This window comes from Phalacrocorax carbo, chromosome 1 (genome assembly GCF_963921805.1).
Source record: "Phalacrocorax carbo chromosome 1, bPhaCar2.1, whole genome shotgun sequence".
Lineage (NCBI taxonomy): Eukaryota > Metazoa > Chordata > Aves > Suliformes > Phalacrocoracidae > Phalacrocorax > Phalacrocorax carbo.
The window spans coordinates 1,459,899-1,473,708 of record NC_087513.1 but is presented as its reverse complement, the minus strand read 5'-3'; the positions used below and the strand labels follow the sequence as shown (position 1 = coordinate 1,473,708).

The following is a 13,810-nucleotide window of genomic DNA, read 5'->3' as shown; positions in this document are numbered from 1 at the left end:
CCACAAAAATAAAATACACCAAAATGTTTCTCTTTATCTATCTTCACCCCAGACAAACCAACCTTTAACTCTGGCTTCCCGAGCCCCGTAACGGCGGCAGAGCAGGGTTGGCCCATCCTGCTCGCCAAAAAACTTTGGAAAAAACCACGATTTTCACCCAAAAACCATTGGAAAAAACTCAATTTTCACCAGCCAATTCCACCCAAATTTCAGAGGGGCACCTCGTCTCCGGGATAACCAAGCACGTGGCTCCCTCACTCCCAAGTGAAATAAAAAAAGGATACTTTCCAAAAGCAACGTTTGTCCCCAAAAGCACCCTCCGCACAGCCTGGTGCCGCGGGCAGCAATGGGTGCCCCTCACCCCACGGGGCCCCGCTCCGGCCGAGGCGCCCAGCGGCACCCCAAAATTTGGGCCACCCATCTGCAGGTTTGGGGATATTTAAGGCCATAGTGCCATCTGCTGGCAGAGGGCCCCCCCCGGACCCCCCATTTTGCTGCCAAAACCCAGCGAGTGTCCCCCAAAACGCTCCCCACGGCACCTGCAGATGTTTCCAGCCCCTCACACCTGCCTTTGGTGGGCGAAACAGCTGGGGCAGGGCTTTTAAAGCAGGTTTTAAAGCAGTTGGAGCCCTTTTAGGAGAAAGGGCAAAACCCCGCGGATGTTTCCCCGCGCTCGTTCCCCCTGCAAAGAGCCCGGGGAGCCGCTGGCAATGAAAACTTGGCAAATTTAATACTGATAGAGGAGGGTTTTTTCCTTTACACAGCAAAAATTAACCCGAGGAGGTCACCGGGATCGCGAGAAAGCCAGGAGCCTACCAGGGTTTAATAAAGACACGTACAGGGATAATGGACAGATACAAAACACCAGCAGGGACCGGAGTCCTCCTACGTCAGGGCTTGGCCGGGTCCACTGTAACTTCGGGGTTTTTTTTTCCTTAAGAAAAGTAATAAAAAGCTTCGCTCTGGGCAGGGGTGGGGGGGTGGTGCATCCCGACAGCAAAGGCAACCTTGGCTCACCCCGGGGATTTTAAACTTTCGCTTGGGTTTGGGGTTGTTTTTCTTTTGCATCGTGGCTCAAGGAACCCCAACACGGTTCCCCATCTCCTGTGGCCGGGGACCACCGTCCCCCAACCCTGCGGTTTGGGTCTGGTTCAGCTCTCTGGGGAGCTGGAAGGCACTTTGGGACCCCTGAAGAAATAACGGGGCACCCAGAAAAACGGGTGCACCCTGGGGATGCCGCCGCCACCGCCCAGTGAGGGGGTTCAGCTTATCCCACACCCTAGCGGAGGCCGTGCCTGGCCGTTATGTCTCAGTGTATTATAAAAAAAATTTAAAAATAATAATAATCAAAAAAACCCAACCCTATTGGCACACGTGTTTGTAAGCTCTATGCACCATCTAGCCGCGGGTGGGGGCAGAGGGCGAGTGAGGGGTGTCGGCGGGTCCCAGCACCCCGAGACATGGGACAAAGCTCACCAAAATGCACCCCGAACCTACGCTCACCCACTGTCCGGCACTGCTGTCCTGGGGGGGCACCGCGCCCGTCCCCCTCGTCCTCAAATCCCCGCAGGACCTGTGTGGGGTTTGGTCCATCGACGCCCCATTTCTCTTCTCTCAGCGATGCCGAGGGAGACCCCAAAACCCTTCTGCCGGTGTCTTGTCATGCTGGGATGTGCATCGAGTCCATCCGGGCAAAGAAATGCCGCACTCCGAGGGGAGAAATCAGCCGTGGCCGGGCCAGGGGGATGCTTGGAACTGGCCCCGGCAGGATGGGGTGGGCTTCGGTGTCCCCTCACAGGCCACCCATGCTGGGTGAGGTTTGGGGTCTCACCCCAACTGTCCCCGTCCCCTCGCAACATCCCTGATGGGTTCAAAAGTCCGAATCAGCGTCCAGCAGCTCCGCATCCACCAGGTTGGTCCGAGAGTGGATGGGGGCCAAGCCGGCCCGTCGGCCCTGAGTCCTCGGTCCCCCACCGTGGGGCAGGGTGCCGTGGGGCCAGAGCAGACCCCCATTGTGCTGCTGGCGCCCGCTGCTGGGGCCGGGGCTCTCCTCCTCCAGGGACCCGCTCTCAGGGCAGAAGGGGTTGCTGATGAGGTGGAAGACGTTGGTTCTGCGGCGGCCGTCCCACAGCCCCCCAGTGAAGGTGGCTTCGGGCTGGCCAGGTGGGAGGCCCGAGAGGACGTCGGGGGCGAAGGCGACCAGGCAGGGCTGGGGGGGCAACCGGGGCAGGCGAGGGACGGTGCTGGGGGCTGGGGGGGCTGCAGGGCAGCGCTCGGGGCCTGGGCACACCTCCTTCTTCTTCTTCCTCCGCTTCTTCTTGCGAGCGCTGCGTTTCTGCAGTTCGGGGGAGACATCGGCCTCCACCACCCAGAGGTTGGCCCTCTCCTCCGGCGGCACTGCGGGACATGGGATGGGGCAGGTGAGAGAGGCTGGATCCTGCCCCACACCCCCCAGCTCTGCCTCCCTGCACGTCCCCAATACCCCTCAGCCCGGCTCATCCCCCCAGAGCTGCCCCAAACCCTCCCCAAGGACTTGCCAGGCGTCGCCACAGGCGTCACGGAGATGTCCTGGGGCAGGATAGCCCCTCTCCTGGCCACCATCTTTGTGACATGCTGGGCCCATGCCGAGGACACGTCGGCCGACGGCTCGTTGATGTCAAACGCTAAACCAGCTGCAGCGACAACAGGGGAGCTCTGGTCAAGTCAGGGGTGGATGGCAGAGACCCCAGCACGCTGCCGAGACAGCCCCCTCCAGCCGGCACGTACCCACAGGGCCGTCGTGCGAGACGGTGTGCATGCTGAAGGACAACTCCCGGCCCGGGTCGCGCAGCAGCTCCTTGCGCTTGGAGAAGGCCTTTGCGATCATCTTGCTCTTCTTGATCCTCTTGGGCTGGTCGTCGCTTTGCCCCGTCAGCCTGGGGACGTAGAGGGACGGAGCAGGGACATGGGGTGACCCGGGAACAGGGGACACACAGGCATCGCAGCCAGCGGCACGGGGACCCTCCCCATCTCCCTCTCCCACTCTGCACAGGGACCCCATGGGCTGGTGACTGCATTGGATGGGTCCCCCGGGGATGGAGATGCCCCACAAATGGGACAAAAGACAAAGTGGGAGAAGCCACCCCGTTCCCAAACCACTGCCTGCTGTGACCCCACAGCGGACGGACAAACGTCTGGGGACAACCTCCAACATCTGAGGATGTTGGATGGGGCAGGAAGGGTCACACGGAGGTGGGGTGACAGCCCCAGGGTCCCACCTGCACCAGGTACGCTTCCAGATGAGCAGGGTGGCCTTGGTCCAGACCCAGGTGCTCATGGAGACACCGGTGCCGAACATGGCGAAGAGGTTGATCTTCTCCACCAGCAGGCTCGGCCGGTTCTTGATCTCACAATCCGGGATGGGCTTGTTGGTCTGCGTGGCGATGGTCACGTTGGCCTCGCACCTGCGGGGACAGACACAGGACGGTGGTCGTGAGGAGGAGGGACACCTGACGGACGCCCCATGATGGGGCTGAGCCCCCCCAGAGCAGAGACGCGGCGGCAACGCTCAGCAACGCGAGGGGCCGGGATGCCACCAGCGTCCCGCTTGCCCTCCCATCCCCGTCCCGCTCACAGGACGTATTCCCGAAAGCTGCGCTCCCACTCTGCCTGGTTGAAGAAGTCATAGAAGTGGCAGCCAAAAGTGATGAAGACGAAACCGAAGGCCAAGAAGCCGAAGATGCCTGGAAGGGAAGCGGGATATCCCTGGTTTAGCTGGACACGGGGACAAAGATGCCGCACCGGGGCTGTGCCACCATCACTATGGCTTTGTCCTCCGCTGCAGCCACCCCCAGGAAGATGGGATGGGGCTGTCTCGGTTCAGGGGACAAAACATCCCCATTCCCGCTCAAATCCCCATGGAAACGGTGCCGACAGAGCCTCACTTACCCAGCCGCAGCATGGTCTCATTGATCTTGCTGGCCGCCTTCTCACTCAGCAGCCCGGGGTGGTTGCTCTTGATGGAGAAGAGTGTCATGACCCCTGCAGCAGCAGACGAGGCGGTCAGGGCTGGGGGGACACCCGCGGTGCCCCCTGTCCCCACACTGGGGCGAGCTCACACCTACCCCGGATGAGGAAATAGCCTCCCACGATGAGGACGAGCCCAATGGGTGCCAGGACAAAGCCGGCCCGGTAGCGGTAGTTCTTGTAGCCCACAAAACAGATGCCACTGACGGAGTCACCATCCACCTGGTGGGGATGGGGACAGGGAGAGGGCGTCAGCTGGCTGCGGCCACCCCTCCCTGCAGACGTCACCCTTCAAGGAACCGCCCAGAGATGTGATCGCAGTCCCGTTACCTGCGCCACAGCCAGGATGGCGACGGTGAGGACGAAGGGGATGGACCAGGTGATGAGGTGGAAGTAGGAGGTCTTGCCCAGCAGTGGCTGGTAGGTGGTGCCCAGTGCCTTGAAGGAGGTGTGCCAGGCATAGGTCAGCATGACGAACCAGATGACACCCGACATCAGCGAGTAGTAGACGATGACAAAGATGATGACGCAGGAGAGCGTCTCGTTGGAGCTACGGGGGGAGGCAAGACAGGAGCATCACCAACCTCCACGAGGGGACACGGGAGAGGAAAGGGGTCTCTCCGACCCCAGGAGCAGAGCATCCTCTGTGCTCCCAAGAAGCCAGGAAACCCCAAGACCTGGTCCCAGGGACACCTCTTAGCACACAGCCGTGGTGGGATGAGGACAAAGGTGACACCTACGTGGGTTCCCCCAGCCGCATGGTACCATCAGCCCGGCAGACGATCTCGTCGCGGGCACCATCCATGAACTGCGCCAACCAGCCGATGCTGCCCACAAAGAAGCAGGCGTTGACATAGAAGAGGATGACGGCAGGGTAGCGGTTGGAGTTCCTCCAGTCGGCGACAAACGTGGCCTGGCGGCGGGGAAAAAAGGGACAGCTTGGCGCCCGGTCCCCTTTTGGGGACACCTCCCCATGTCCCCCCGCGTCTCACCAGGGTGAAGAAGGTGCAGAAGATGGTGACGGAGCTGAAGGCAGCGATGTAGACGTGCATTTCACGGTGCTCCTTCTCAGTGAAGAGCGGGTTCTGGCACTGGATGCCACAACCCTCCACGTCCTCGTACCAGCTCTTGGGGTTGTCCGTCCGCACCAGCGGCGCCTCGCACTGCCCCGAGCTGTTGAACTTGATGTTCTGCACCTCGTTCTGTTGGAGGAGAAATGAGGCCGTGAGGAGGAGGAGGAGGAGGAGACACCCTCACAGCAAAGGCTGGGGTGGGCATCGGTCACCCGTGGAGGGCTGGGGACAGCCGGCGTTTTCCCGCTGCCCCGTGGGGATTTGGAGCCAGTCGTAACGAGTGGCAGCTCGTCGTACCGGGCATCCCTCGGGGAATCGGTCGGGCGTGCACTTGAGGAAGTCGGGCCAGCCACGTTCGCGCTCCACGATGGTGCAGGGCGCCCGGGTGGCCTGGCAGAGGGTCTGGCTGGGCAGCTCTACCTGGCCGTCCTCACACTTGGGCATGTAGACGGCGCAGAGCAGGGGCTGGATGACGTCCCAGCAGCGTGGGGCATTGCGCAGGCCTGCGGGGACACACCCCCACCCTGCTGTCACCCCCCCACGTCCCCGCCATGTCATCCTGTCCCCCCGCCCTGTGGCCCCACAGTGGGACGGGGCAGACCCCAGCAGCAGGGAGCACCAGCACGATCCGTCCCTCAGCTCGGTGCACGCAGCACCCAGACCCCGCTATAAAGCCTGTGGGGTGCTGTGCCCGTCCCCTGGCGCTATACTGCTCCCCTGCAGCGCGGGGCTCAGCCCACCCCCCGCTATACTGCTCCCCCACTATACTGCGCCTGATCCCAGAACCCCTGCTATACTGCACCCATCCCTGCTCCCCTGCTACACTGCACCCAACTCCAGGCCCTCTCTATACTGTACCCTGTCCCCCACTATACTGCTCCCATCTGTACCTTACCCACCCGTGGTCCCCTACTTCTGCCCCCCTAAACATCTATCCCCCTATATGGCAGCCATCCCTAGTCCCCTGCTATACTGCTCCCCCTCTATACTGTACCCAATCCCAGCCCCCCGCTATACTGCGCCCATCCCAGCTCCCCACTATACTGCTCCCCTCCACACAGCACCCATCCCAGCCCCCCGCTATACTGCTCCCCTCCATACGGCACCCATCCCAGCCCCCCGCTATACAGCGCCCATCCCCAGCCCCCCGCTATACTGCTCCCCTCCATACGGCACCCAAGACCCCTCCATACTGCACCACCCCCCTATAGCGCTCCCCAGCGCCCCGTGCTCCCCCCCCAGCCCCCCATTACATCTCCCGCTCCCCCCTGCCCGTCCCGGGCCTTTCCCAAACTCCTCACTCCGTGTGTGTATGTGTGTCCGTCCGTGTCCCCCTCCCCATACCGCCCCCGCCCCGCTACACCGCCCCGGGCCGGGAGACCCCAGCCCCCCTCCCGCCCCGTCCGTACCGGACCAGAGCAGGAGCTTTCCGTGAGCCTCCTCCTGCGAGGCGGAGTCGGCGGCCAACAAGGTGGATGTGGCGGCGTAAGGCAGCGCCGAACCCAGGCAGGCACCGTAACGGAGCCGTTCGCAGGGCGCGGGGCGGCGGCAGCGCTCGGGAACGGCCGAGGCGTTGAGGAACGGGGCGGCGGCGGCGGCGGCGGGGCTGGAGGAGCGGCGGCCGCCCAGCGCCATCGCCATGCCCAGCGCCAGCGCCCAGCGCCACCCGCCGCCCTGCGCCGCCATCCCGGACCGCACCGGCCCTAGGCGGGCGGCACGGCCCCCGCCATGCCCCGACGGCCTTTGTTGAGCTCGCCGGGAGCGGAGCAGGGCCGCTCCTCCTCCTTCCTCCTCCTCCTCCTCCTCCTCCTCCTCCTCCTCCTCCCTCTCCTCAGCGCGGCCCGGCCCGCCACCGCCTCGCGCCCCTCGCCGGGGCGGGCTGAGGAGAGGCGGCGCGGGACGGGGGACGGGGGGGGGCATCCCGCTTTTGAGAGAAAAAATGCCCTCTTCTGAGGAAAAAATGTCTTTTCCCGAGGAAAAAGTTACTTTTTTTCTTTAAAGCAGACAGGGAGGGGACCAGTTTTTGAGGAGGAAAAATGAAAAACGAGTTGTTGAGGACGGAGATCGCGCTCAGGGAGTTGGGGGAAGGGTTGTTTTCCTGAGGGGGGGGAAAGTTGGTTTTTGAGAGGGGAAATATTGGGGTTTGTGAGGGGAAATTTGGTTTTAGGGAGGGAGAAGGAGCTTCTGGGAGGGGAAATGTTGCTTTGGAAAGGGGAGGAGCCGGCGTTTTTGGAGGAGAAAGTTTGTTTTTTTCGGAGAGAAGCTGGATTTGGGGGGGAGGAGAGAGATTTGCGGGGGAGGGTTGCTTTTTGAGGGGGAGAATTCTCGTTTTGGGGGGATAAAAGTTGTTTTGGGAAGCAGAAAGTTACTTTTTGGGGGAAAGTTGCTTTTTGGGCAGAGAAGTCGCCTTTTGTAGGAGAAAAGTTTTTTAGCGAGCTAAGTCACTTTTAGGGGAGGAAAGTTGGATTTGGGGGAAGAAAGTAACTTTTCGGGTGGGGGGGAAGTTTCTTTTTGGGAAGGAAAAGTCGCGTTTTGGAGGAGAAAAGTTGCCTGGGGGGAAGAGAAGCCATTTTGGAAGGAGAAAAGCCAATTTTGGGGGGCAAAAGTTGCTTTTCTGTTACAAAAGATACTTTATTGGGAGAGAGGCGTTTCTTTTTTTAGCAAAAAAGTTACTTTTTGGGGGAAAGTTGCCTTTTGAGCAGAGAAGACACTTTTTGGAGGAGAAAAGTTGTTTAGGGAGCTAAATCACTTTTAGGGGAGGAAAGTTGGATGTGGGGGGAGAAAGTCACTTTTTTGGGGAGAAAAGTTACTTTTTAGGAAGGAAATTTGCTTTTAGGAGGAGAAAAGTTGACTGTGGGGAAGAGAAGCGACTTTTGGTGAGAAAAAGCTGCTTTTTGGTTACAAAAAGCACTTTATTGGGAGATAGAAGTTTCATTTTTAGACAAAAACTCACTTTGTGGGGGGAAGGCTACTTTTTGGGAAGGAAAAGTCACTTTTTGGAGGAGAAAAGTTGCCTTTGGGGAAGAAAAGCTGCTTTTGCGGGGAAAGGAGTCAGTTTTGGGGGACAAAAGGCACTTTATTGGGAGAGAAAAGTTTCTTTTCACAGTTTCTTTTCTTTAGGGGATAAAAGTAACTTTTGTGGGGGAGCTACTTTTAGAGGAAGACAAGTAACTTTTTGGAAACGAGAGTCACTTTGGGGGGAGAAAAGTTGCTTTTTGGAAACAGAAGTCCCTTTGGGGGGGAGAAAGTTGCTTTTTTGGGGGCGAGAATAGTAACTTTTTTGATGGGAAGTCACTTTCTGGGGACAAAAGTCAGTTTGGGTGGGGGGAGAAGCCACTCTTTTGGAGAGCAGCACCTTTTTTGAGAACTTGCTTTTTTACAAAGTTCTCCGAACTTTGGAGAGAGGTTTTTTTTAAAAAAAAAAAATTTGGAGAAGTTTTGGAAAAGTAACTTTTCAGGCTGGGGAAGAGTCACTTTTCGGGGGAGAGATGCCATTCTTTGGAGAAGTGATCACTTTTGAGCGGAGAAATTGTTTTGTGTGACAAGCCACATTTTGGCGGGGGGGTGAGGGCGTGCTTCAGGGGAAGAGAAATTGCTTTCTTGAGGAGAGAAGTTGCTTTGTGGGGAGGGGGACCCTTTCCAGAAGTTGCTCTTTTAGGGTGAGAAATCTTTTTTTTTTTAGGGGAACACAGTTTTTGGGTACTTTTCCTGGAGCAGCCAGCCAGGGGATGCCGGAGGGGACCGGGGGCAGCCGGGAGCCAGCCCTTGGCTGACGCTGGGGCAGGATCAGGCCAGCGCAGCCACCTCGGCCCCCAAGAGCCCTGTGCCACCCTGGCCAAAAGCCACTGCGGGGACACCGAGGGGACAAACCCGGGCGCAGGGAGGTTGCACAGGGGCACGGACCCGCTGGTGGGGCCGAGCCCCCGCCTGCCTGGGTGCCTCCCGGCCGCGCACAAAGGGCCGGGCGCTGGGCCGCATCCCGACTCTCTCCGCGGCGGGGCGGCGCGGGGGGGACCACCCAGCCCGAGGAGGGGAAAAGAAAGGGAAAAAAAAAAAAGAAATTAAAAAAAAAAATCCAAAACTCCACCCACAGTTTGCAATAGCTCCGAAAAGTGGTGGCGAGGCCGAGGCCTGCAATCCCAGGGGGCGGCAACAGTCCCTCGCTCCAAGCTTTGCACCCCCAAAGCTTTTTGGGGTGCCCCCCACCCCCAAAGTCACCCCCCCTCCGGAGCAGAGCAGCAAGGACCTCTCCACATTTCATTGCTGGGGATTCTCTGCTGTCTACTATCTGGCTGTGCTGCCCCCATTCCCTCCTCCTCACTTGTTTTGGGGGGTCGCTTATATTTGTTTTCCCCACAGCTGGACCCCACTTCATTCTCTTTTTTCTCTTTATTTCCAAAGGGAAATGTCGTGGCCCGACACCGGCCCCGTGGGGCTGCACCTGTCTCCTCTTCTGCATGGGGCTCAGCGCCCCGTGGAGGGGTTTGAGCCCCCCAGGGCAGAGACGGGACCCCCACCCTCGGCTGATAAAGCGCCCTTGGGTCAGCCCGCAGCCTGACGTCCGCCTGTTCCTTCTTCCAGGGTAGACATGCAGGCAACAGCTCCTGCTGCAAGCAAAGCCCTCCTCCCCGCCGGACACCAAGATGGAGCCAACGGGATCTGCGGCACCCAGCGACCGGGGGGACGTCCCCGGGACTGCAGCCAGCCTTGCCCAAAGCGAAGGCAGCCGGCTGCGTGGACGGACAGACAGACAAACACCCATCTCCAGCCCAAGAGGCGATGGGAAGCACATCCGAGTGCAAACCTGTTTTGTGCACGACCTGTGCGCCAGCTCTCGGTCCCCTGGGACGGACAGACGGACAGACAACAGTTCACCAGGGCTGGTTCAGTCTCCCAAACAGGGCGCAGCAGCGCGGCACGTCCCGGCCGAGCCCGGCAGCTCTTACGCCAGCTGCCGAAGCCGCCGAGGCCCCAGCGACCCGCTGCGCAGCACAGCGGCCACCGTGCACAGATGCGGGTGCCTGCAGCCTGCTCCAACCTCCATCTTCTCCAGCAAAGCCCCCTTCAGCTCTTCCCACGGATCCAGGGTTTGGAAAATCCCAGTTCCCCAAGCCACCGCTGTGCCGTGGGGATGGACGCTGGCTCCGCCGCGATGCACCGGGGCTCAGTACCAGGGGTCTGCCCGGTGCTGCTGGTTGTAGAGCTGCAGCTTGATCTGGTCTTTGACCTGGTTGATGAGGATCTGAGCCAGCAGGATGCCCACCAGCTGCAGGACAGGAAGGCAAGAGGAAGAGGAGGGCACTGAGGAGCATCACCCCGCTGTCCTACGAGGGGGTCGCGCAGCTCCAGGTGAGGACGTGCCCAACATTCGCACCACTCCCCCCACCCCCAAATCCAGCCCCGACTCCCCGGTATTGCAATTAAGCCTCAAGGCAGCTCGCGAACGACACGGAGAGCGAAGGATGGTCCCGATGCCCATAAGGGGGGACACCCCGGTACCTGGGGGACGGCCAGCCCCAGGGCGATGCCCCCCAGCAGGAAGAGGTTGCTGTGGATCCAGTTGACCAGTTTGTCGATGCAGCCGTTGGTGTGGATGAAGGCACTGGCCTCCAGGTAGCTCCTGGCCTGCATGCCCTGCCCGCACATGGTGTTGATGACGGCCTGGGATGGGGGGAACAGGACACCGAGGGGCTGGGGACAAATCACCCTGGATTGGAGGTGGGGGTCCCTGCCTCTTAGGGGGGGCTCTGCCATCATCTCGGAGCCGCTCGGGGTGCCCCTCCCCCTGGGCCACCCCACCTTCGGTGTCCCCAGCCCCATCCCTCCAGCACTGGGCTCCCTAAAACCCCCCCAAAAGGGACAATATTGGGGGTGGGGAGGGGAGACACACAGAGAGACACAGCGTCCCTGCGCCCGGAGGGCAGTGTGGGGGTCCCACACACTGCCAGTGGTGGGGTAGGAGGGTCCAGGCTCAACGCAGCCCCGAGGGATGGGAAAAGGGGTGCAGATCAGGGCCGGGGGGGTTCCCCCCGAGGGCGCCGTCCTCACCTCATGGGTGTCCTGCAGGCAGCAGGAGAAAGGCACGGAGCACCGCTCCCGGCTGGGGTTGGCGGCGGTGCAGTTGAAATACATGTTCTGGGACCAGTCCTTGTAGGAGACGCCTCCGCAGCAGCTGAACTGCGGGGAAGGGGGGGGGGGAGTGCTCAGCGCGGAAGGGACCCCCGCCCCGCGGCGGAGGCCTGCAGCACACGGACGGACCCTCTTTTCATCCAGCTCTCCCCAACTTCCAGCCGGCAGAGCTTCGCCACTACCAAATCCTCACGGAGGAGCCACCCAACAGCCTCAACCCCGTGGAGTTAAGCCGGACCCGTGAGCAGTGACACGTCCCTGTCCGTCCGTCCGTCGGTGGCGGTGTGTCGTGTCCCCTCCCCACCCTGTCACTGCCACGCACCTCCTTCTGCCCAAAATCGATGAGGTTCTGCAGGTCCAGGTCGTCACGGTAATGGACGATAGCACCATTGATGATCTCGCTGACCTTCCCGCGTGCCTGTGGGGCAGGACGCGGGCAAGGCTGTCACCCAAGGGGACCATCTCGGGGCCACCCGGCCCCCCCCACTGCCCAACCCCCCCAAACCACCACCTTGTCGGAGAAGACAAAGCCCAGCACGCCGGCTGCCAGCTGCAGGAGGAAGACGATGGTGAGGCAGACGGAGAACTGCGGGCGAGAGGAGGGTGACGACGGAGGGGATGCCTCGGGAGTGATGCCAGGGTCCTGTGGGGGCCCCCCGGGAGGGACCTGCCGCCCCCACTGGGGACTCACCGCCTGCAGCAGGCAGATGTTCTCCCGCAAGGAGCCGACGCAACCGCAGAAGGTGATGAGGAAGGTGAGGACGCCGACCACGACGAGCAAGACGGCGGGGTCCACCGCCAGGCAGGCCATCGCCGCCTCTGCCGCGGCGAGCGTCACCGGCCGCCCCGGCACCCCCGGGGATCCTGCGTCCCGCTCCCTCGGGGAACGCGGCAGCACCCCCGAGCGCCGCGGCGCCGGATCGGTCCCGCTCTCCCCTCGGCCGGGCAGCGGGGGCTCCAACGAACCCCCATCGTGAACCCCCCAAGTCCCCCCAAAACTCACCCGCGTGCTTCAGCAGCCGGGCGTAGACCCCCACCGCCACCATCACCATCGAGATCACCTGCAGGGCCAGACCCTCTGCCTCAGTTTCCCCTCGTTGCCCCCACCCCATGCAGGGTGTGGTGTCACAGGCCCCGCCTCCTGGCCCCGCCCCGCCAGACCCAGCGGGACCGAGTTTGGCGGAAACGAGAAACTTCCTCAAAAATGGGATTTTGAATGAGGAAACATCCCTCCAAAACTCCCGACCCTCCAAAAACCCCCCAAAACCACAAAAAAATCCCCACCAAACTGAAAATATTTTAAAAATCCCCCCAAACATTAAAAAAAATTTCCCAAAACAAAAAAATCTGCTGAAATATGAAAAAAAAATCTTAAACCTTAAAATAAAAAATCCCAAAACATTAAAAACCCTCCAAAACATTAAAAACATCCCCCGAAACATTAGAGAGACCTGAAACGTTAAGAAACCTCCCAAAAATATTTTTTAAATTCCCCAAAACATTAAAAAACGTTAAAAACATTAAAAAACATTAAAAGACATTAAGATCCCAACCCGTATTCCCGGGGGGGTGTGGGGGTGTGACACAAGAGGGGTACCTGGGGGTGTTCCCCCACCACCCCCACCCCCGGGGGTCCACCACCCATGCGGGGCCAGGATCGGGCCCAAAGGCCCTCGCTGTGGTGGCGCTGGCACCCATTGGGGGGGGATGTGTGGTGACACGGGGACCCCCCCGAAGGGCTGTGGCACCCCGGACGGTGGGGAAGGCAACAGGTTTGGGGGCGGGGGGGGGGGACCCAGGGGTGACACCACGAGCAAGGGGGACCCCAAAAGCCCAGCTTTCCGCCCCCCTAGCGATAAGGTGGCGGGGGGTGCCGCCGCCTGGACTCACCCAGAAGAGCATGTTGAAGAAGAAGAGCACGTACTTCACCGCCGGGCTCACGAAGGAGAAATCCTCGCCGGGGGGGCCGGGGAGCCCCGCCGCCCGCCTCGCCATGGCCGGGCCGAGCCGAACCGGGCCGGGCCGAGCCGAACCGGGCCGGGCCGGGCCGAGCCGGGACGCGCCGGGCCGAATGGAGCCGAACCAAGCCCGGCCGGGCAGGGCCGAGCCGAGCCGGGACGGGACGAGCCGGGACGGGACGAGCCGAGCCGAGCCGAGCCGAGCCGGGACGAGCCGAGCCGAGCCGGGACGAGCCGAGCCGAATGGAGCCGAGCTGGGCCGAACAGAGCCGAATGGAGCCGAAACGGCCCGAGCCGAATGGAACCGAAGCGGGCCGCGGGGAGCCGAGCCGAACTGGGCCGAGCGGAATGGGTCGAACAGAGCCGAACCGACTGGAGCGGAGCCGAGCGGAGCCGAACCGGTCACCGAGGCGACACACCCCGCTTCGCGCCCCCTCCCCTTCGCCGCCCGCTCATTGGCCCGTCTGACCCACTGTGCCTTCCCATTGGCGGCTCGCCCCGTCGCTCAGCCGCCGCCCTCTCCCCGCCCCCACCCCCCTCGAGCGCGGTGTGTCGCCGCCGCACCTGTTCCTGGCCTTAAAGGGCCAGCGCCCCTCCGCCTTAAAGGGCCAGCGCACCTGGCTTTTCAACCACGTGACGAGCCAG

General features: G+C 61.4%; 2 protein-coding genes and 1 long non-coding RNA gene across 5 annotated transcripts; 1 reads left to right on the top strand and 2 right to left on the bottom strand.

The window, feature by feature from the left end:
* Positions 1-707: 707 nt before the first annotated feature.
* SMO (smoothened, frizzled class receptor) lies at positions 708-7,257 on the bottom strand. The gene is made up of 12 exons (XM_064441579.1): positions 6,488-7,257; positions 5,376-5,581; positions 4,998-5,207; positions 4,746-4,918; positions 4,336-4,555; positions 4,104-4,227; positions 3,928-4,020; positions 3,614-3,722; positions 3,258-3,443; positions 2,767-2,915; positions 2,538-2,672; positions 708-2,397 (listed from the first exon to the last, which is right to left on the bottom strand). Exons 1-12 carry the CDS (start codon positions 6,996-6,998, stop codon positions 1,871-1,873), a joined length of 2,643 nt encoding a protein of 880 aa, XP_064297649.1. The 5' UTR covers positions 6,999-7,257; the 3' UTR covers positions 708-1,870.
* A 116-nt stretch (positions 7,258-7,373) lies between these two features.
* Positions 7,374-11,544, top strand: LOC135311616 (uncharacterized). Its single transcript, XR_010371260.1, has 3 exons — positions 7,374-8,737; positions 9,480-10,427; positions 11,352-11,544. It is a non-coding gene; the product is annotated as an uncharacterized LOC135311616 (long non-coding RNA).
* On the bottom strand, positions 9,453-13,226 carry TSPAN33 (tetraspanin 33). 3 transcript variants are annotated; one of them, XM_064441598.1, is made up of 8 exons: positions 13,098-13,226; positions 12,211-12,268; positions 11,899-12,026; positions 11,719-11,793; positions 11,530-11,625; positions 11,127-11,255; positions 10,578-10,739; positions 9,453-10,344 (listed from the first exon to the last, which is right to left on the bottom strand). In XM_064441598.1, the coding sequence occupies exons 1-8, from the start codon at positions 13,200-13,202 to the stop codon at positions 10,243-10,245; spliced, it is 855 nt and encodes a 284-aa protein (XP_064297668.1). In that variant the 5' UTR covers positions 13,203-13,226; the 3' UTR covers positions 9,453-10,242. The 3 variants fall into 3 exon arrangements, with proteins under 3 accessions (XP_064297668.1, XP_064297660.1, XP_064297676.1); XM_064441590.1 differs by having other exon boundaries at positions 11,719-12,026; XM_064441606.1 differs by lacking the exon at positions 10,578-10,739 and having other exon boundaries at positions 11,719-12,026.
* Positions 13,227-13,810: the final 584 nt, after the last annotated feature.